General features: G+C 42.3%; 1 protein-coding gene across 1 annotated transcript in view; it reads right to left on the reverse strand.

Annotated features, from left to right (window-relative positions):
- The window catches only part of Cdk14 (cyclin dependent kinase 14), a 529,530-nt gene that overhangs the window by 104,243 nt on the left and 402,372 nt on the right, over positions 1-22,915 (reverse strand). The window contains exon 12 of the mRNA XM_038315331.1: positions 8,633-8,681. Coding sequence (XP_038171259.1) covers positions 8,633-8,681 — 49 coding nt within the window. The remainder of the gene's footprint in view (positions 1-8,632; positions 8,682-22,915) is intronic.

The raw sequence follows: 22,915 nt of genomic DNA on the forward strand, positions 1-22,915 counted from the left end.
TTCTAGCTGCCTGGGGACCCGTATAGAAGTAGGCTCCATGTTCAAGAACAATGCTTTATTTGGAACTAAGTTAAACTGACTGGTAGGGGAAGACAAGGCGTATTGAAAAGCATAACGGAAAGTACAGGGGTGCAAGGGACTAAGGCTGCTAAGGTACTGGGCAATTCATACTCAAACCTGCAGCAGCAGAGATCAGAGAGGTTAGTGAGCTTCCTGAAGTCACGAGGCTCATGGAGGACGGAGGACACCAAGTATGATCTTGGCTCCAGGCATTTTCTTGTCATGTGCGCGAAAACCTGGATGTGCAGCTTCCTTCCTCTTTTCTGCTTCCTCTTGGTTCGTATTAATGGCAGCTGTTGACCGTATCCTCTCAGGTGAGTAGGAGCACCATGCGCAGCACGCTGATGCTAGACACCTGCATCAGCATGAGTAGTCTAGTAACCGTCTTCCCGCTGCAGTGGGAGATGAGCCCTGAGGGACTCCCACAGAGAGGCCCCCCGGTGGCAGGGATGCCATGATCCATCATGGCCAACTAGAGAAGAGGGGTGTGGGGGTGCCAGTGACTATAACACTCATGTTTAAAAATCATCTTTCCCCATGTTCTTTATCATTTTGAGTCAGAAAATACACTAAATTCATAAACATTTCCTAATCAATAGAAAAGTATGCCAATAAGTCTTGAGGAAAGGAAGAAATTATAGGAGCATCTAAATAAGTAATTTCTGGAATATGCTGCATTTCTGTTTACGTGTGACATTACACAAAGTGGCAATTCCCGGCCTTCCCGAAGCTCACATACGTACATATGTATCCAGAGGGCACAGTGGGAGGGACCTGGCACTTGATTCAGGATTTTATTTGGAAAATGGAGTCCTCTTCAACAGCATTTCCTCTGTGGTGAGCAGGAAGCTGGCTTCTGCCATATTTTCTGAGCGTGGTGAAGGAAGATCAAGGGAATCAGAACAAGAGCTGAGAGGTGAATTCTTCAGGGAGTTCAAAAAGGGGAGAAAGCTGTGTGTCTAACCCCTACCAGTTTTCAAAAGGGGAGGGAGAGAGGGAAGGAGGGAGGGAGAGAGAGGGAGAGAAAGGGGGCGGGGGGAAGAGAGAGGGAGGGAAGAAGAGAGAGAGGTAGGGAGTAGGAAGGAGGGAGGAAGGGAGAAAGAGAGAGAGAGAGGGAGAGAGAGGAAGAAAGAGGGAGGGAGAGAGAGGTAGGGAAAGGGAGAGGAGGGGAAGAGAGAGGGAGAGAGGGGGGGTAGAGGGAGGGATGGAGGGATGGGGGACACAGGAGGAGAAAGGAAGCCAGTAATAGGCAGAGCCTGGGTGGGGGTGGCAGAAAGGCACCTGCAGTGCGAAGAGGTGGGGGAGGGCTATCTTCCTGATTCTCTTTGATACTATTTCCCCTGCGGATTTATTGCACTTATTGGGAACTCTAGAGCTGCTGTCTTCTCAGAGTGTTTACAAGTGAAAGATGGGGGGGGGGGGGGGGAGAAAGCTCTCCAGACATTTAGGTACAAAATGCAATGTCTTTTAGACATAATATTCATGCTTGTATAAGCCTGGGATGCATTTAATAAATGAGTATTTCATATATAGAGTTGCAGCTGTGTTGCTCAATACGGTAGCCACTAACTACAGTGGCGCTTAACATATCAATTAAGTAAATTCAAATTAAATTGAAGTTGAGTTCCCAAACCATACATTCTAATGATTCCGACAGTGGGTTTAGAAATGTCAAGTCAAACTTTCAGCTATTATCAGGCTTCCTGAGTATAATCTCTTTTAAAACTCTCTGCTAAGAATAGACAGTGATTCCTTTCTCGTGCATAATTTTGAACGTATCTCCTCAGAACCAGGCAAAGTGGATTATGTCTGAGCTGGCTAGGGCTGGGTTTCCTCGGCTTCACCCAGGGCTTGTGATTACACAGGGAATCCTTTCCCTCCGTGTAAACAGAACGGCTGCCTAAGACGTCCTCGTCACCAGCAACTCCTCCAGGCTGTCAACAGGCTCCTTCCCTGGTAGACAGACCTTGCCACTGTGACCAGTTAATCAGCTTACACCAGAGAGGTAAACCTGGGCCTCCTCTGCTGTTCCAACCAAATAATAGAAATGTTTTGAAACAGAGGACTTCCCCCCACTGGAGCCAGAAGAGATGGGGCAGAAGGGAAAGTCAGTGAGACCTGAAGGCAGCAATGGGACAGGCAGGCAGGGAAGTCTTAGGCGCTCCCATCTGATAAAAGAAAGGACCCAGAGGCCTTAGCTCTCGCCCTAAGAAACTTAGCTGCTGACATCCTGAAGGAGCCTGAAAGAAAATTCTCCACAAGGCCTTCTAGGAGCGAGCCCAAACTGGTTCATATGTGATTTTGCCTTCTGCAATTCCAAGCAATGGAACAAGCTGGATCCATTCAGAATTCTTCCCCACAGATGTGTGAGATAACATTTACGCATCCATGCTCCCGTGCAACTGTGGCTAGGGAGCACGAACTCCCACCTCGCACTGGCTGAAGCAGAACCACCCTGCTGGAGTCTCCTCGGGGCACAGTTCAAGAAAGGCCTCTCCTGGCAATCCTCCTGCCCCTGGGAGCTCTGGGCTGCTTCAGAAACTGCTGCTGGGTTTCCTGCTTAATGAGCTGCCCAGCAGACGGACGGCATTAACCTCACCAGAGGCCTGTGGACTCTTGGATGAAGAGCCCAACACATAATCCAAATGATGAAAAAAACAATGACTGTTGCCAACCCCAAAGCCTGGCACGTACTGCCAATTAGCAAGAGAGAAGATGGCTATTTCCTGCCCGTCAGAAGAACAAAACCTGCCACCTGGCAGAAAGCAAGCAGCATGGGGCCTGCTCTTGGCCACCATAGGAGCAGTTAATATCAATGGATTTGGGGGGGAAAGGGGGCGGGGAGAGACAGACAGGCAGACAAGAAATCTGGCTACAACACAAAATAAAGGGTAAGTCCCTTAGGGCGGTGAGGACTTGTGAACAGGTAAGGAGTTTCACTCTCAGGAAGTGAGTGGGTGGGCGGCATAGTTGCCAACCCTTGTACTCAGTTGTTGTTGAGTCCAACCTCCCTCCCCCTTCCTCCATCACAAGACGCTCCTGTCATGGCGGAAAGGAGGCATGAGCTGGGGGAGTGTGCAGGGAGCTAGCTGCTCACACTTCCTTGCCCCAGAACTCCAGCCTCTGTCTGCTGTGTGAGGCCCGGGCCGAAAGACATTTGGAAGAGCTCTTTCTACGCAAAGATGTGCCAAGAATAAGCAGAGCCAGGCTATGTCTACGTCCACACGACAACTGGATGCTGGTGTCCACAACACTCCCCGGGGCACACACGCCAAGCTGGGATTTCTCAATCCATTGATCGTTCGCCTGTCCCCTGCTTTTATACTGCTGTTATTCACCAGTAATTGGCAAAGCCATTAGCTCTTTCTCTTCATCATGGAAACTGCCCCAACTGTGTGTTTACATATATCTTAATTCTACCTTTTATGCGGTTCTAGGACACCTGCCAGGACCCACACAGCACCCTTCTTTCTGGCCCGCCTCCCTTTCTTTTGTGGACTCCCCATCTGCAAACTCCTAGGTGTCCAGGGGTTGACTGGATCTGCCTAACAAATTCCCACACAGTCACTTTGAGGAGCTGAACTAATGATTCGTTATTACGAGAACAAGCGCACACAGAACTTCTCTGAGCTGCCTTTAGCAAGCAGGGAAGCCTTCTGCGTCCAAGGTCAAACAAGAGACCAACTTGCTCATCACGTATCGAAGGGGACATTTTCAAGGGAAATGAACGTGGCAAGGAACTACTCTACACGTCCTTCTATTGATGTACCCGAATGCACAGAGACAGACATCTGGCAATCACAGCCCAGCCCATTCTCGAATTAAGAGAGAATGAGAGTCCAAAATGTCTGGTTTAGAGCTGGTCACCCCAACAAACACCACACCCCCCAAAGTCAATCAATGATGCAGAGAATAATTTCTTTGAAAATATTATGAAAGGAAGTCTCCAGGCACTAGATAAATTAAAACTGCTACTTTGAAGTAAATAGAATTATAACAACAAAAAAAAAAAAAAATCACCAACAGTGAAAAGGAGGCAAGTACACGGCTTTAAGATCTGGCTTGACTCAACTGCGCCCCCTAGTGTACCGACAGTGTTTTTACCTTCATCGTACTTCTCTGCTGGCCAAGAAAAGTAAATCTCTAAACTACTCTCACACTGTATTGTTTTATTAGGTACTGTTAAATCAATTTCAAACATAAGAGAGTAGAAAAGATAATCTTTCTGTTTCGGGAGGAGGCGCTTATCTAAATCTTACTGACCCACATCAGATAATGACAAGAACAGTAGAATCCCCAAACAGAAATATACACAGCGAAAGCTGCTTCCCCCAACATCACTTCACCTCCTAGTTCATGCTTTATGCACATATAATATAACTAGCTAGCAGGTCATTTTAAAAATACACTCTGGAGGCTAAACACGGAATTGCATAAAATATTCAAGCAAAGTTCAAGAGTACAAAACTGGGTGATTTCTAAATTCTCCGAAGTAGGGTTCATGGGTCTGTTAGGACATGGAAGCATGGCAGGGATGTTCCTTTTTTATTTCCAGGACAGCCAGGGCTGTTACACAGAGAGAGACCCTGTCTCAAAAACAAAACAAAACAACCCAAAATATTATGCTCACAGTTACTGATCTACGTAAATAAAGGGACTTCGCCAGTGCCTTTGTATTTACTGCACTTTTAAAAATGCCAACTGCATACATTCCTAAGAGAATCCAGTTGTGCTTAATGAGTAGATGGATAACTCGCCGGAGCAGCCTCAGAACAGGGCAGGGACAAGCCTGGCCTGACCCTGTTTGATGTGCGTGGGCCTCGCTTGGCGAGCCATGAGCTGGATTTTCCAGATGTGTCTGTCTCCTGTGAGTTGGTGGTTTACCCTTTTAGTTCTCACTTCTGAGCTTCCAAACCTCCCAAACTGTTCAGCTGTTAAAGACTTCCAAAGCAAGCAAATGTGTTCTTGGAATCTCACCCTTCTCTTCGCTGTAGAATATACACTAAGGCCTTTTCTCCAGCCAAAATAATAAAAGATCTTTAAAGTGGCTAAAATTCTTGGTGGATTGCACAAACGTGCCAATGTCAGACAACTATAAATAGAGAGATTTGCAAGAGAAATAGTCTTCTTAATTCCAAAAAAATAAAACAGACTATGTTGAAGGCAGTTAAAAAATAGGACATACTTTTATGAAATTCAGATTTGTCTCTATTTAACCCCAAATCCCCTTTATGCAGGAAGAGCTTCCTGGATCATACACTTTTAGTGTCTTTATCTTTAGTGATGATAATTTTTTATTTTCAAGCTGATAATATTTTTCATTATGTTAAGGCTTTTTGGTTTGGATATATACTGTATCTTTTGATATCTTCCTCTACCAATGCTTTGTTATTATACAATATTAAAAAATTTTAGAAGATAAATTATGCTTATAGACCTGGGCATGGTAGAACTCGGAGGCAAAGGCAGGTGGATCTTTGTGAGTTTGAGGCCAGCCTGGTCTACAGAGTGAGTTCTTGGACAGTTAGAGCTTTTACAAAGAGAAAGATCCTGTCTCAAAAACAAAACAAAATGAAACAAAAATTTATGCTTATAATTATTGATATAAGTGAAATCAGTTGAGATTTTCACTGGTGTAACCTAGGGCAGATGAGGTTGTTTTTCACTAGTGTGATCTAGGGCAGATGTGGTTGTTTTTCACCGGTGTGATCTAGGGCAGATGTGGTCGTTTTTCACTGGTGTAAACTAGGGCAGAGGTGGTCGTTTTTCACTGGTGTAACCTAGGGCAGATGTGGTCGTTTTTCACTGGTGTAACCTAGGGCAGATGTGGTCGTTTTTCACTGGTGTGATCTAGGGCAGAGGTGGTCGTTTTTCACTGGTGTGATCTAGGGCAGATGTGGTCGTTTTTCACTGGTGTAACCTAGGCCAGATGTGGTCGTTTTTCACTGGTGTAACCTAGGGCAGAGGTGGTCGTTTTTCACTGGTGTAACCTAGGCCAGATGTGGTCGTTTTTCACTGGTGTAACCTAGGGCAGATGTGGTTCACACATGAGCTGGATTACTTGTGATAGCTATCTAAACTCAAGGATCTCTTTCTCAAGAAATCCCTGTTCACACTGGCAGGTTAACACACCCCCATAGTTTCCATGGCTTGGATAATGCCTGTCTTTAAAGGTATTGTTACTTAATTTTGTACCTTGATTTTTAATAGCAATGTATTTTTGTTTTGCTTTTGGATTACCATACCATCATATATTAACCAAATAATTTGAATTCTTGGAAATTATTTTGAATCCATTACTATAGTACATCAATTACTTCAATTTAGTAATTATGCTCCATATTTTAAAAATATAGATAACAATAAAGACCCTAATAGAGATATACATGAATCTAATCTACATGGGAAGTAGAAAAGACAAGATCTTCTGAGTAAACTGGGAGTATGGGGACTATGGAAGAGATTAGAAGGGGAGGGGAGAGGAAGGAAGGGGAGTGGAGAAAAATATATAGCTCAATAAAACAAAAAAAGAAAATATATATCAATGATTCCCATGACTGAGGAAAGGTAGAGAGAGGAGCATTCCTTTAAACTGCAGACTTTCAGTATTTTTCAATTTTGTACCATGTGACTAAATTAAATCCACAAAATAAAAATTAAAACCTCTTCCCTGAACAGTTAAAAAAATATTCTACAACTTAAAAATAGATATTAGCATATATGCACTGTACAATGCGATAGGATTCCACATTTTCACTAAAATATATCATGTGCTTTACCTGACAGACATACATTATCCTCTCCTATTTTCCTATATGGTAGTCGTTTCTTCCTCCTGAATGGTCGGCCACATTTCTACTACTATGTTATTTGTATGTGTGTGCGTATGTGTGTGTGTGTGTGTGTGTGTGTGTAAAGTCTAGATTCTGTATATACAGAAAACATGCCATATTGACGTATGGACTTTAACGTATTTTGTTTAGTATGACGTTTCCATTTCCACCCATCTTCCTCCACAGGACTGATTTCAGAGTGCAGCCTGCAGAGGGCGACCCTTCAGATGGTGAAAGGAGCTGGCATATGCCCTCAGGAACACACACAGCAGACAGAGATGCTTGCCCTGCTGTGATTGGCAGGGCACAGGTCCTAACAGCCAACTTAAGGCCTCGGTGTCCACCAATATGTGAAGAGATAAAGGAAATGTGGTATGCAGTCGCAATGGAGCTTTATATATCCACGGTTAATGAAGATAGATGTACATAATGATGTACGTGATACATTTTAAGAAAAGTGTCGCGAAATTCATTGCTTTGTACAATGAATATATCCTAATAATTAAAAGAGCTACATGCATTACTTTCTAAGAGAAGCTTTATAGAAGGCAAAAATAGTCATACTTTTCTAAATAATTAATTTTAAAAATGGTTAAATCCTTCAGACTATAACATATTCATCCTAAGGGCTTGTCACTATTAGGTGCCCACCATGTCTGCTGACAGCACTGATTAAAAGCATTCTTGAATAAATTCTTTTTTACTTCTTATTGTCATAATCGGCAATGCCCCAAATTAAAATGTCTCAACAGTACAAAGATTGTTCTACCAGATTCCCTACAGACATGTTAGAGTGGATGATAGCTTACTTCATCATGGGAGCTACAGTTTCGGCAGTGTGGCATTTCAAGAGCGATTCAAAGCTCAAGGGGACGGCTCAGACTCAGCCTGTTCCAACTTCTAGTGTTCCACTACCAGGCTGGAATGCAATAAAGGCCCCTAGAGGACTTGTAAGCCCCAAGTTTTCCTGGTCAACTTCTCAAACCAACAAATACATTTTATTCACTTGTTGTTTTGATGTACGTGGGTACGTGTGGGCCACCACATGCGTGTGGAGGCCAGGGGACAGCTTTATGGAGTCAGTCCCCTCCTCCACCTTTATGTGGGTTCAGGGAATTCAATCACAGTTGTTTGACCAGTGTGGCAACCTTTGAATCATCACACCAACCTTCATACTTCATACTTCATAATAAGATCAGTTTAAATGAGAGAAATTTTTAAAAAGTGCATATATTCTTCAAGGGATAAATTTGCCTATCCCCCCAGTGTTCTTTAGAGAGGGAAATTAGGTTAACTGGAGAAAAACAAAAGAAAGAAACATCCATTTTTATCTACCTCAGTAATAATCACTCATACCATTTATTAGAAAGCCCATTATCATAGTATATTTTCTAAGTATTATTCTGCCAATACTAAATGCCTCCCAGAAATTAGTTACAAGATGGACCAGAGTAGATTCTAGAATTTACAGTTCTCATACAATACCACATTGCTCTAAGAACCTGAACCCACACTGCCTGTTGGCTCTGTGTGAACATGGTACGGTACATAGTAAATGTTAATTTGTGTTAAATGAATGGAAAGGTCCAACATCAGTGAATGAAGGCATGCTGTGATAAACTCACTCAGTAAGCTGGAGAGAGGGGGGGAGGGAGAGAGAGAAAGAGAGAGAGAGAGAGAGAGAGAGAGAGAGAGAGAGAGAGAGAGAGGGAATGTGCACCATCTGTAAACAGACTTACTTATTCCACGCTTGTCTGAGGCTTTTAGAACTGTACACGGTAAAGCGTTCTGAAATAAAAGAGAAAAATAGTAAGCAATCTTTGTATCAATTGTATATACCAGAAGTCTGTTGAAGAAAATAACTTCTTTTAAAAGAAAGTCTCACTGCGTAGCAAGCTTGTGGCAATCCTCCCTCCCTCTGCCTCCCAAGTCCAGGGTTCATGGCCATGTACCACCACACTCAAGAACACTCGGCTATTTCAAGAGTCACTGTTTGATTTGACTGTAGTTAGACATAGGCATGGAAGGACCATGCTCTTGAGATCGAGAATCTTAAAAACAGTAAAACAGGAGGAACATAGCACTGACCACAGTGGAATACCACTATGTTGCTTTAGGGGGATTTCTTTCACAATCTATTTTGTTAACGACTGAATTGAAAAAGTAAGTACAAATTACACTTTCAGAACCATATGCAGCCTTACAGACAAATATCAGCACACTGGACAAGAGAAGCTTGCTGATTGGTCTACAGCAGTATCTTAGACCAAATGCAGTCGTGCTGAGTCGCCAATCTTATGCTACATGGTACTCAGTCAGGCACGTTCAAAGCCAACCTGTGTCCAATGGCGTGTACTTTCATGTACAATCAATTATGAGACCTTTAAATTAAAAATTATACTATGCTAAACAACGGGCACGAAATTCACTCTAGTAATTTCAACTACTTCCTCTTTTTCCCTCCTGATAATATAACAATTGTTAGCTTTGATATGTCAGTTCCCCCTCCTCTCTCTCTCTCTCTCTCTCTCTCTCTCTCTCTCTCTCTCTCTCTCTCTCTCTCTCCTCTCTCTGTCATGTGTGTGTTTCTAACTTTTTAAATACGATGTGCAGTAAATACTCCAAACATGTTTGGCATTTGATAACACCAAGTGGGTAGTCCTTCAATCAAGAAAATGTACATACAATTGTTTTAAAAATGTGTAGCACTCCAGAGAACAAAAGGACCACAGCGTGTCTGCTGAACTCTGAGGTAGCTGTCCATTACACGTGACGCTTCAGTGGGCCCACTGGAGCAGCTGACTTTATATAGGACAGTCTCATTTGTTAGGCGTACTCTGTAAGGCTGCGTGGCATGTGGGGCTCATGTCTTGTATTTCAGCAGAAGTAGCCCTGCTTTCCATTTCCCACCAGCAATGAGGAAGAATGCCTCCTCTTCCTGATGCTTCTCGGTGCTACCTGTTACCCAGTCTTTCATAGTTTGCCCAACCACTGCTCCACAAACTTCACTTATCTTACTTGGTTATGATTTTAATTGGGGAACACTGGTTCTGTATCAGTCTAGAGATGTTTTTTAGGGTAAGTCAAGTTGCCCCATACATATACACAGAGTCCCATATGAATAATGACTTGGTCAAGAATGGATTGTGTAACATATTTACAATGGTGGTCTTGTCAACTTATAATAGAGGGTAAAATTCCTATTATCTGACAATGCTGTAATGTAATGTCATAGTTCAATATATCTGTCACTTGTATACTTGTGAGGATATTGTGCATACAACCCAACTGTGCAGACAGTTCATAAAACACTGCACATTTATTACATAAAGCACAAATTCTGGAAAATGGCAGTAATAGTAACAGTAATAACTGTGCTATTAGTTTACATATTTACTATAGCATGCTTTCAATGGTTAAAGTCCTCCCTCCTTTATGCCCCTCTTCATAGCCTTGCTTGTGCGTCCATCCATGCAAATCTTTAGGAAACTGCACTGGCTAGTTTTATATAAACTTGACACAAGCTAGACTCATTTGAAAAGACAGAGACTCACTTGGGAAAATGACACCAGAAGACTGGCCTGTGGGAAAGCCCATGGTGTACTGATGTGGAAGGATCGAGCAAGTGGCCACCCCTATGAAGGTGGTCCTGGGATTTAAGGAAGCAGGGTGTGTCTTTGCCTTACAGAGGCTTTTCAGTTTCAGGGGCCCCATTTATGGATTGTTGCTCTCAGTGTCTGTGCTTCTGGTGTTATATTTAGGAAGCGGTCTCCTGTGCCAATGTGTTCAAGGCTATTTCCCACTTTCTGTTCTGTCAGGTTCAGTGTAACTGGATTTATGTTGAGGTCTCTGATCCACATGGACTTGAGTTTTGTGCATGGAAAAAGATATGGATCTATTTACATTCTTCTACATGTTGACATCCAGTTATGCTAGGACCATTTATTTAAGATGCTTTCTTTTTTTTCCTATTGTACAATTTTGGCTTCTTTGTCAAAATTCATGTGTTCATAGGTATGTGGATTAATGTCTGGGTCTTCAGTTTGATTCCACTGGTCCATGTGCCTGTTTTAATGTCAGTACCAAGCTGCTTTTATAACTACAGCTCTATAGTAAAGCTTGAAGTCTGGGATGGTGCTATAAGACAAAATGGTAGCCTACAGAATGGGAAAACACCATCACCAAGCCCACATCTGACAGAGGACTGATCTCCAAAATATATAAAGAACTCAAGAAACTAGACATCAAAATACAAAATAATCCAATTTTAAAAAGGAGTTACAGATCTTAACAGAGAATTCTCAACGGAAGAATCTCAATGGCCAAAAGATATTTAAGGAATTGTTCAACATTCTTAGTAATCAGGGAAATCCAAATCAAAACAACTTTGAGATACCATCTGAAACCTGTCAAAATGGCTAAGATCAAAAACACTAAGGACAGATGCTGAAGAGGATGCGGAATAAGGAGAACACTCCTCCACTGCTGATGGGAGTGCAAACTTCTACATCCACTTAGGAAATCAGTATGGCAGTTTCTCAGAAAATTGGGAATCAATCTACCTCAAGACCCAGCAATACCATTCCTGGGCATATATCCAAAGGATACCCAATCATACCACAAGAACACTTGCTCAACTATGTTCATAACAGCATTATTCATAATAGCCAGTGCCTGGAAATAACCTAGATGCCTCTCAACCAAAGAATGAATAAAGAAAATGTGGTACATTTACACAATGGAGCATTATTCAGCTGTGAAAAACAATAGCATCATGAAATCTGTGGGCAAATGGATGGAACTAGAAAAAATAATCCTGAGTGAGGTAACCCAGACTCAGAAAGACAAACATTGTGTGTACTCACTCATAAGTGGATATTACACATAAAGCAAAGAGTGACCAGACTACAATCCACAGCTCCAGAGAAGCTAGCTAACAAGGAGGACCCTAAGAGAGATGTGTGACTGGTCCTAGAAAGGGGTAATAGGTAAGAGCTACTGGGTAAACTGGGGTGGGGGAATGGTAGAAGGGAGGGAATGGGAACGAGAACATGAGGGAATTAAATGGTCGAGTAGAGGAGGGACAGAGAGGGAGAGAAATGAAAGAGATATATTGATAGAGGGAGCCATGATGGGATTAGGGAGACCCTTTTGCTAGAGACATTTCCAGGAATCCATAAGAATGACCCCAGATAAGTCTCCTAGCAATAGTGGAGGGGGTGATTGAATTGGCCTGCTCTTTTAATAAGATTGGTGACTACCCTAATTGTCATCATAGAACCAGTAACTGATGGAAGCAGATACAGAGATCCACAGCCAAGAACTGAGCTCTGGGAGTCCAGTCAAAGAGAGCAAGGGGTAGGGGGTGGGGGTCAAGATCATGACTGAAAAACCCACAGAGACAGCTGACCTAAACTCCTGGGAGGTAATGGACTCGAACCACAGCTGGGGAGCCTGTATGGGACCAAACTAGCCCGCTGTGGGTGACAGTTGTGTGGCTTGGTCTGTTTGTGGGGCTCCGGCAGTGGGACTAGGATCTATCCCTGGTGCATAAATTGGCTTTTTGGAGCCTTTTTCCTATGGTAAAATGCCTTGCTCAGCCTTGATGCAGAGGGGAGGGGCTTGGTCCTGCTTTAACTTGATGTGCTGGGCTTTTGTTGACTCCCCATGGGAGGCTTTACTCTTTCTGGGAAGTGGATGGGGTTGGGGGAGGAGAGGGAGGAGCAGGAGGAAGGGTGTGAGGGGCAACTGTGGTTGGTATGTAAAATGGACAAAATATTTTTAAAAAGAGAAAAAAAGAAAAACGAAGAAAGCAGGCTGAGCAAAGCTTGAGGAGCAAGCCACTCCATGGTCTCTGCATCAGTTCCTGCCCTGACTTTCCTCACTGGTTAACTGTTACCTAGAAGTGTAAATGAAATAAATTAAAATAAAAATTTTCCTCCCAAGTTGTTTTTGATCATGGTATTTCAACACAGCAACAGAAACCCTAATTAAGAAAGAAATATTCCAGGCATTGTGATGACAGGAAGTTACAGCTCCTTGAGCATTATGGCCTCTGAAGACCTCCGCAGGGACAGGATGTGGTGCTGAAGCCAGGGATGCTGATGGCCCTGACCCTGTGCAGCTCTCTTAATGATCACATCTTAATTTGTAACAGGAACATTTGAAAGGCAATAAAGCAAGAAGAAATGACGTTTAGGGCTGAGGGGATGAATCCCAGAACCCATTTAAGAAAAGCTGGGTGTGGTGGTAAAAACTGCAAACCCTTCACTCGAGAGGCAGGGACAGTCGGATTCCCAGGACGAATATTGCAGGACTTCATAAGGTTGCTCCCCTCTCTCTCTCTCTCTCTCTCTCTCTCTCTCTCTCTCTCTCTCTCTCTCTCTCTCTCTCTCTCTCTCTCTCTTCTTCTCTTTCTGTCCCTAAACACAAATCTATGCATGTTTGTTTGTTGAGATAATTCCTCTGTATATATCCCTGGCTGTCCTGGAACTCCAGGCTGACCTACAACTCACAATGATCCACCTGCTTCTGCCTCCTGAGCACTGAGATTAAAGGTGGGTAGCACATGGCTACCCCCACACAAATGTTTTTTAAATAGACAAAAACTCCTAGGTAGCTGAGGATAGAGGTCAGTTGGCACAGTGCTTGTCTGAACTGTACAAAACCTCAGATTCAACCTCAACAAGGCATAACCTAGGCATGGGGGTACATCCTGTAACTTTAGCAGTTGGGAAATGTAGGCAAGACGATCAGTAGTTTAAAGTTATTTTAAGCTACTGATTTCAATTACAGCCCAGGATACATGGGCTTTTTATTATAAACAATATAACAAGGAAAGAATTTTTTATATAAGAATATGTATTGTGCCTTAAGCTAAGTATTATTATAAGTCTAAAAGATGTTTTAAAAATGAAAATCTAATGTATAAAAGCTATAATAAAGTAAGAAGATTTATTGTTGAGGAACAAAAACTAGTTTCTGTAAATTAGTGCAGCCTAAGTGCAGAGGACTGAGAAGCTCACAGCAGTGGACTACCATGCCACCAGCGTTCACAGTCTCCATTTACTCACTGACACAGAGGACAAATTCTAGTCGGAAAAACTTCATTTATAGTAAGTGTTCTACATAGGGTACGTCATTTATTACCTTTTATATTATATTTCTGCTATACTCAGACATACAAATACTGTGTTAAAATCACCTACAATGCTCAATATGACAACATATTGTAACATGTATGCAGCCTAACAGCAATAACACTATATGGTCCAGGCATAGAAGGTGATACTATCTAGGTCTATGTAAGAACATTCCATGATGGTCACACACACACACACACACAGACACACACACACACAAAATTGCCTAGCCATTTCTCAAAATTATTGTAGTTAAGCATGAGTGTGTGTATGTATGTATATAAATTTAAATGTACAGATCTGTAACTAAATTTAAAATACTGCATACTTCTTGACTTGTTTGTTCAAAGAAGACAGACAATAATGTTGGGTGTGTGTTATTCACTAACTTATTAATCATTCTCCAGTAATTTGAAATTACTCCACACTGTGCTAAGGTCTGAAATACACGAGAGCCTAGATCCTTCATGTTCTTCTGATTATGCTAGCGCTGTTTTATCTTAACCACAATACTTTATGCTTTTGCTGTTTGCTTTTCGAGACAGGTTTTCTCTGTAACTTTGGAAACTGTCCTGGAACTAGCTCTTGTAAACTAGGCTGGTCTCAGACTCACAGAGATTCATCTGTCTCTGCCTCCCAAATGCTGGGATTAAAGGCATGCGCCACCACTGCCAGGCTCCTCATGTTTTCTTTTAAAAGCTCCTTTTCTTATTAACATTTGTCTTTCTATATAAATAGCTACTACCTCATATAAGTGTTGATATAATAAAAGTGTTTTATGCTTTCTTAGTTTAACATTAAATGTGTTATTAAATAACTATATAATATATCAAGTATGGTTTACAAAGGCGATTGCTTTTGAAATTATATTGTCATTTGAGTTTATTTGTGCAAATTGTCTATTGTTAAAACATATCCAGATTTATTTTTAAATTGCTATGAAATGCTTAAGCAACTGCTTTACTTCAACCATAAAAAACAATGCCAAGTGAGTCTGAAGAATATGGGGTCCTACAGCGACCAAATGGAGAGGGAAAGGGGAGGGACATGTCCAGCCCCTGCAGAGCACGGGTGTGAATTGGCTGCACAGAACTTCTTCTTGGGGAACGTCTTCGATATAGACGGTGGAAATGATTCCATGTTGTTGTGAATTATGCACTCAGATTCACACAGATAGTGATGTGACGTACACCAACACAATACTAACAGAGGCGTACACTGGAGCCTGAGTCGCAGTAAGAAAAACTTAGTAGGCAAATTCTGAACATTTCTTTATTCGTAGGCTCCACGTTACTCTCCACAAATGGCGCTCATGCTGAGAATACAAGAGGGGCACAACAGAAAAGACGCCATTCCTGCCGGGTCACACTTTTCCTCAAGGTCAAGAGAGATGGGGAGTTAAGTGTCAACGCTGTCATTCACGGCTACAAACACTGCCACAAAGGAAACAATTGTGCTGGTTTTGAAAAATGTGTTTGTCAAACAAGGAGCTGCCTGACTGAGTGGTGCACCTGAAGGCCTTCTGGGTGGGGAGTGAAGGCAGGCCAGTCATTTATTTATTTATATTTATTTATTTATTTATTTATTTATTTATTTATTTATTTATTTATCTATCCATCCATCCATCCATCCATCCATCCATCTATCTATTTATTTATTTATTTATTTATTTGGTTTTTCGAGACAGGGTTTCTCTGTAGCTTTGGAACCTTTCCTGGAACTAGCTCTTGTAGACCAGGCTGGCCTCGAACTCACAGAGATCCGCCTGCCTCTGCCTCCCTAGTGCTGGGATTAAAGGCGCGTGCCACCACCGTCTGACCCCCTTTTTTTTTAAGGACTACACAGGCCATTCGATTCTTTTATTTAGAGAACAGGACAACAACTGTCTGGGAGTGAAGGCAAAAGCAGGGTCAGAATCTGAAAATGCTCCGAAAGGATGACCAGGGAGGTTTACTGATGCACCGCATGACGGTGCCACAAAGAGGCAGGAGTCAAGATGGCCGGCAAAGCACCTAACTGTCCTTAACTTTTCAGGATTTGAAGGCATTGGCATTTCGTTCGCAACTTAGGTGGAGCCTGGAGAATAGGTTTATCTCTCTGTAAGGATTCAAAATGTAGTTAAGGTGTAGCAGCAGAGACCGGGACGTCTGTTGGTGTCCTGTTGTGTATAAGGCACAGGTGAGCAGGAAAAAGAACAGGAGCCAGACATTAAGTTATAGTGGTGCGCAGAGCCAACCGTCCTTCTAATGTAGAGATTCATTGTTCTGAAGACATGTTCCTCAACAGTATATATGTTGACGGATGGATAGATAGATAAATACAGATAGAGATATAGAATGTATAACTTCGGATTTACTCTTCACTGGACAGCATTATAAGGTGCAGTGGAATTCAGGCACTTAGTGTAGTAGAACCAACTGAAGGGTTGTTCTCTGTTTGAGGATGAAATGAGGAGGAAAGGAGACATGGGAACAATAGCTCTTTGTTAAAGATTTTAGAAAAATAGCATCGAAAGTCTGACACTAGGAAAGTAACACATATTTCAAAAGTCAACAACACCAAATGTCCTTGTAAAACAAAAATTTGATTCTCTTGACTTTGTGGTCCCTACAAAGCATTGTGAGTAATTCTCTCTCATTCAAGATGCACAGGAATTCTATTGCAGACAAAACCAACCCAATCTTGCATTCAAAGTAAATTATTATTCTCACCAATTAGTGACTACACATGGACACTAGTTTTAAGCAAGGTCTCACTTTAGTGCTTGACAAGATTTTTTAGAAATGTCATTTTCAGCTGTGTATAAGAGACACAGTGAAAGCAAAACGTGTCACATGACATGGGGGTAAAAACAATAAAACATGAAGCTTCGTTGTTACATCTGCGTCACCATCTACATAAAATCTCCGTTCTGTCAGCAAATATTTTCCGTGAACTTGTCTGTGTGTCAGGAGATGCACGGGGCACACTGAACTGATTTCAGTTCAGACCTGTGTGTATAAGTGTGAAATCACAGACACAGGGTGGGGGGAAAGCTTCCCCATGGATACAGACACGGGGTGGGAAAGCTTCCCCATGGATACAGACACAGGGTGGGGGAAAAGCTTCCCCATGGATACAGACAAAGCTCCCAAAGTCAGGATGACTAAGCAGAGGTGCCACTTTTCCACACGAAGACAAAATAAACTCAAGAATCTGCAGTGAACTTAGCAATACGCAGGCTTTCCGGTACCCCACATCATCTTAACTAGTGAGATGCACAGCTTTAAGAACAAGTGTGTCTAGTATCGGGAACCCAAAATAAGCTTATATGAATGCTGAGGGTCAGAAACTGGTGTATTTTGCAACAGAAATGACCGTACAAAGAACGCTATCTGATTATTCGAGTATCTGCATATGCCCGTGCTCACTGTTCACCTTCAGTGCTCACACTCTCTTCTGCCTGGTGGCTCTCTCTTCCCTATCACGTTTAGAGTGTCCTTAAAGCTCTGGCTAAGGCAGCTTCACCAAGGAGTGCAATTAATTTAAACCTGCAGGCTGACTTTCACCTTCTCCTCTTATTCCTCTTATGGCTGGGACATTGTAGAGGATGAACGCAGCACAGCAGGGGTAAGAGCCCTCGGAGAAGAACAGACTCGCTAGGCGACATGACTCAGGGGACAGAGGACAGAGAAAGGTCTCCCTCCAACCCAGTGCCTGTGCCCTGCAACAGGAAAGCAGCTGGAGAGCAGCGCTACATATGTAAAGTTCTACGGCTTCAAAGCACTTGACCTGACAGGGCTTGAAGCAGACTCTAACCTTCCTGAAGACAAAGCCTCCACTAGAGTTTACACAGGTGCTCACAGGTCCACATCCTGTCATCCAAGCAGTTAATTCCCAGTTCTCTTCTTTCCTTGCTCCTCTCCCCCAAGCTTCTGTAACTTACGAGATACTGCTGTGTTTAGAACCTCAACAACACGAGGCCACGTTGAGTAAAAGCAACCAACCAATTCCAAAATGTGCAAAAGACAGGGACGGTGGAGTGTGGGTATTTTCCTCTTGGGAAGCGTGAACACGGAGGAGAGCAGCATAGAGGTCATAAAAATGTCTCAGAAATGGATTTGATACTGTGTAACATGTTAGTACCACAGAATGACAACTTGACTATAACTTTATATAAAAAGAGTATGCAATATACATATGTATATATAAACATAGATATAAATATTTATCCCAATTAAACACAAAGGAAACCAGAAGAACATTAAACACAAATGTAAAAGAAAAAAGGCAATGAATCTGGAAGCAAGCGAGGGTGAGTGCATGAGAGAACTAGAAGGCGGGAAAAGGAAAGGAGATATGATACAATTGTTATAATCTCAAAAGGTAATAAAAATGTTTTAAAATTATGTCCAAACTGCCACATGTCTGTTGTGCTAGTCATTCTTTAGAATTGAGTCTCTCCAACTATCTTCAATCTGAATTTAGAATTACTTTAAATTTTAGTGGGTGTACTTGATGGAGAAACTCTGTCAATAGTCATCTTATCTTTGTCATATTTATAATTAGACTAATCAGGTTAGTCTTTAGATACATAGAGATTATATTCAGTATAGATAATCTTCAACCTCTTCAAAGAGCTGTAGAAAATGACATTTAATCTAACTTAGAATTCCATGGTAGTGAGACACAATCGCTCCTGGCAACAGTGATCTATTCCTGAGAGAATGTTGAGCACCAAAGATACTCCACCTGGAGCTTTTCTTCTTGGCAGAACTGGCCTTTGGGCAAAGAAATGCCCATACCTCGACTACTGACAGAGATACATAGTATCCTTAAGTGGATAAAACAGCACTGTCATATCCTGCCAAGACAGGGTAAGATAGTTTTGAAAAGTTTCTTGCCTTTGAAAATGATCTGTCAGTTATGTTAGGCCTTAGCCAAAGTTGGTTGTTTCAACGTTGCAAATGAGACTTTGGGTGATTGCCCAGGTAGTCAGTTGTCTCTGTCATTTGTTGTACATTTTGGAAGTTTCTAGATTGCACTTCCTGTTCATTCTAGTAATATTGTTTCCACTCTCAGATCTTTGATGGAGTTAAAGATAATTGTAGTTACCTTCCTCATGATTTAGCCAAGCTTAATTTCAATGCAATATTTAGACTCCTTGAAATAGAATGTTTAGTAGAACTTTTGTTATGCGTTCCTTGCTTAATATTGTTTATTGTCTGTAATTTTATATTTGGTATATGTTCCTATTTTATATAGTTGTATTGGGTTTGGATCGACCTTGTTTAGACAAAAGGGGGAGATGATGGGGGAAACTCTGTCAACCAATCAGGAAGAAATCAACCCAGGAAGAAAACCTGGGAGGACCCAGATGCACCCTCTCTCTGCTCAACTCCTGCCAGACAGATAGGAAGTCGGACCTCCCACTCTTGTGGCGTGAGTTTCCCTTTATAACCATTAAAATATAATTGTTATTCTTGAGCTGGCCTGGTTATTTATTGGACTGACCTAATTCGCAACATGCACTGTTAAATTGGTAACAAAGTGGCCAGCATTTAAGCAAAGAAACAGGGATATCCTGGAGGCCGCTCCCATCTGACAGAGACATAGAGCAATCCCAGCGCTTCTCTTGGGATTGCTTCAGCAGAGGGAAACAGTTTGGCTTTTGTAGAAGTGAATAATCGCCATAGTCATGAATCACTCTGGTTACACTCCAAACAAGCACCCTAATTTTATGTTTGTATAACAGACAATTTCCTCAAATCCCTTTGCATAAGAGTCACAAGGACCCATTCATTCTCTCAGTCATTCCACAAATACATTGTGTAGGTCTGCCATGTGTCAGGTTCTATGCATAAAGCAGGGAACAAAATAGTTATACGTATCCTACAGGCACTTACCTGTTGTAAGCAACATGGCAGGCCCCCAGCAGACGAAAACAGAAAACCAGACTCACAAATGTTCATGAGTATCAGGATGGTTATTTTACATTCTGGTATTAGGAAAACCAAGCAAGACATGAACATTTCACTTGGGGTTCCAGTTCAGCTATTGTAAAAGCTATATCCCACAGTCTCTGGAGTACGGGTATCCGAAAATTCACAGACGAAAGCTCACTTTGAAGAGAAAGTATCACTCTATTCTAAACTCTGAGGATTATAGTTGTGTTAATGCCAAAATAGCCCAGTGATCACAAAAGGCATTCTAGAAACACTACCCTTGTTGTGTAACTGTAATTCCTGTCTTTAAAGGACTTGAAATCCCCCCCCAATATATCATGGTTGAGCGCTGACAGATGCCTGGCTGGAGCATTCAGAGGCTTTTACATGGCCCATGCATTCTAGCCTGACTGCCGGGCCTTATCATTGCTATGCAGAGGGCCATGGTAAAATGCTGGCACAAAACTCAAGTCCAAACAGATCAAAGACCTCAACATAAAACCAACCACACTAAACCACATAGAAGAGAAAGCAGGAAGTACACTTGAACATATTGGCATAGGAGACCACTTCGTAAATATAACCCCAGTAGCACAGACACTGAGAAAAACAATTAATAAATGAGACCTCCTGAAACCGAGAAGTTTCTGCAAAATAAAGGACATGGTCAGCAAGACAAAAAGGCAGCCTACAGAATGGGAAAAGATCTTCACCAACCCCACATCAGACAGAGGGCTGATCTCCAAAATACACAAAGAACTCAAGAAATTGGTCATCAAAAGAATACATAATCCAATAAAAAATGAGTACAGATCTAAACAGAGAACTCTCAACAGAGGAATATAAAATGGCTGAAAGACACTTAAGGAAATGTTCAGCATCCTTAGCCATCAGAGAAATGCAAATCAAAACAAGTCTGAGATTCCATTTTACACCTGTTAGAATGGCCAAGATCAAAAACACTGACGACAACTTATGCTGGAGAAGTTGTGGGGTAAAGGGAATACTTCTGCATTGCTGGTGGGAGTGCAAACTAGTACAGTTGCTTTGGAAATCAATATGGTGATTTCTTAGAAAATTAGGAAACAACCTTCCTCAAAACCCAAAAATACCACTCTTGGGAATATACCCAAAGGATGCTCAATCATACCTCAAGGACCTGTGCTCAGCTATGTTCATAGCAGCATTATTTGTCATAGACAGAACCAGGAAACAACCTAAATGCCCTTTGATCAAAGAATGGATAAGGAAAATGTGGTACATTTACACAATGGAATACTACACAGTGGAAAAAATGACATCTTGAAATTTGCAGGCAAATGGATGGATCTAGAAAACATAATATTGGGTGAGGTAACCCAGACCCAGAAAGTCAAATATAATATGTACTCACTCATAAGTGGCTTTTAGACCTAAAGCAAAGAAAAAAACAGCCTACAATTCACAATCCCAGAGAACCTAGACAACAAAGACGACCCTAAGAGAGACATACATGGATATTTCTAATCCAATCTACATAGGAAGTAGAAAAATACAAGATCTCCTGAGTAAATTGGGAGTGTGGGGATCATGAGAGAGGAGTGAAGGGGAGGGGAGAGGAACGGAAGAGAGCAGAGAAAAATATATAGCTCAATATAAACAATTAAAAATGCTGAGAAACCATCCTCAGACCCCAGACAGAGACACAGCCTCTGCCTGGCTACCACAATCATCTTCCAGTTCCCGACACTATGCTTTTTCAAAGCAGCAGTCGCTGAGAAACTTCTAGACTCAAGCATTCTGTTCTATCCATTAAACATTTCCGCCTTCTGTGGTGCACATACGGACATGCGTTCATGAACGTCTCTGGAGGAAGAGTCCCCCCGCCCCCATCTATACTTCCTCCTCCCGCACAAGACGAAACACTTCTCTTTCCATCGGATGGTTCTTTCTAGGGGGCATTTACAGAAGCTTCAAAGTGCACTCTTTACAGGTAACCAGCTTACAACTCTCCTTGGAGAAGGCAAGAGAAAGAAAGTAGACGTTTTTTTGCAGAGAGCAGGAGGAGGGGACGTCCACACAGTCTGGAGGACTGCAGTAGCACAGGGGTGGTCAGGCCTGCAAACCCCTTCATCTTACAAACCAGCACAGAGGACAGGAACTGGGTTGCCCGAGATGTAAGCTAGTGGCAGAGGCTGAGGTGGGACGGTGTGCTCCAGGCTCTTGTTATCAAAGAGCGGTGGACACTCAGGCCTCCTATGTGGCCTCCAAACAGAAACCTACTTTACTACTCACAAGCCCACCCCCGAGGTGTCAGCAGTGTATTCTATACAGGTGGAAGCTGAAGCACAGACACTGGAGAACCTGTGCATAACACAGCTCACAAATGGAGCAAAGCTATGGGCATACACTGTGGGAGCCTACAGTGCATAACACACAGCTCACAAACAGAGCTGGGCTATGGACATATACTGTGGAACCTACAGTACATAACACATAGCTCACAAACAGAGCCGGGCTATGGACACATACTGTGGAGCCTACAATGACTCGGTTCCTTCTGAACCTAAGGTCAAAGAGTTCAAGCTTGTTCTTGCTCCTCAAGGCCAAATAATATTGAGCTTGGGCAAAGGTATAGTTACTAGATGTTTTGAGAATCAAGGAGGTGATTACACTTGTTTGTTCCTTGAACAAACAGCAGTACAGCAGTCTTCTGCCCTCCCCCCTTTGCTTTGGGCATAAAGAGCTATTGGAAATGAATTTGGGGTGCTGCAGTATTCACTGAGAGCTCCCGAGTCTATTCTCTAATCCTAGCTTCTCCTTTCAGGTATTGTTTGACAAGTCGGCTGGCCCCGACAGTGTACTGTCCAGAGCTGAAGTCTATGCTCCAATCATTATACCATGAGGTGTGTTGCGATTGAGAGAGTCTTGAAGTTTTACCGTGGAGTCACAAAGCCAGATCAAAGCTCCTTCAGCA

This window comes from Arvicola amphibius, chromosome 18 (genome assembly GCF_903992535.2).
Source record: "Arvicola amphibius chromosome 18, mArvAmp1.2, whole genome shotgun sequence".
NCBI classification, from domain to species: Eukaryota; Metazoa; Chordata; class Mammalia; order Rodentia; family Cricetidae; genus Arvicola; species Arvicola amphibius.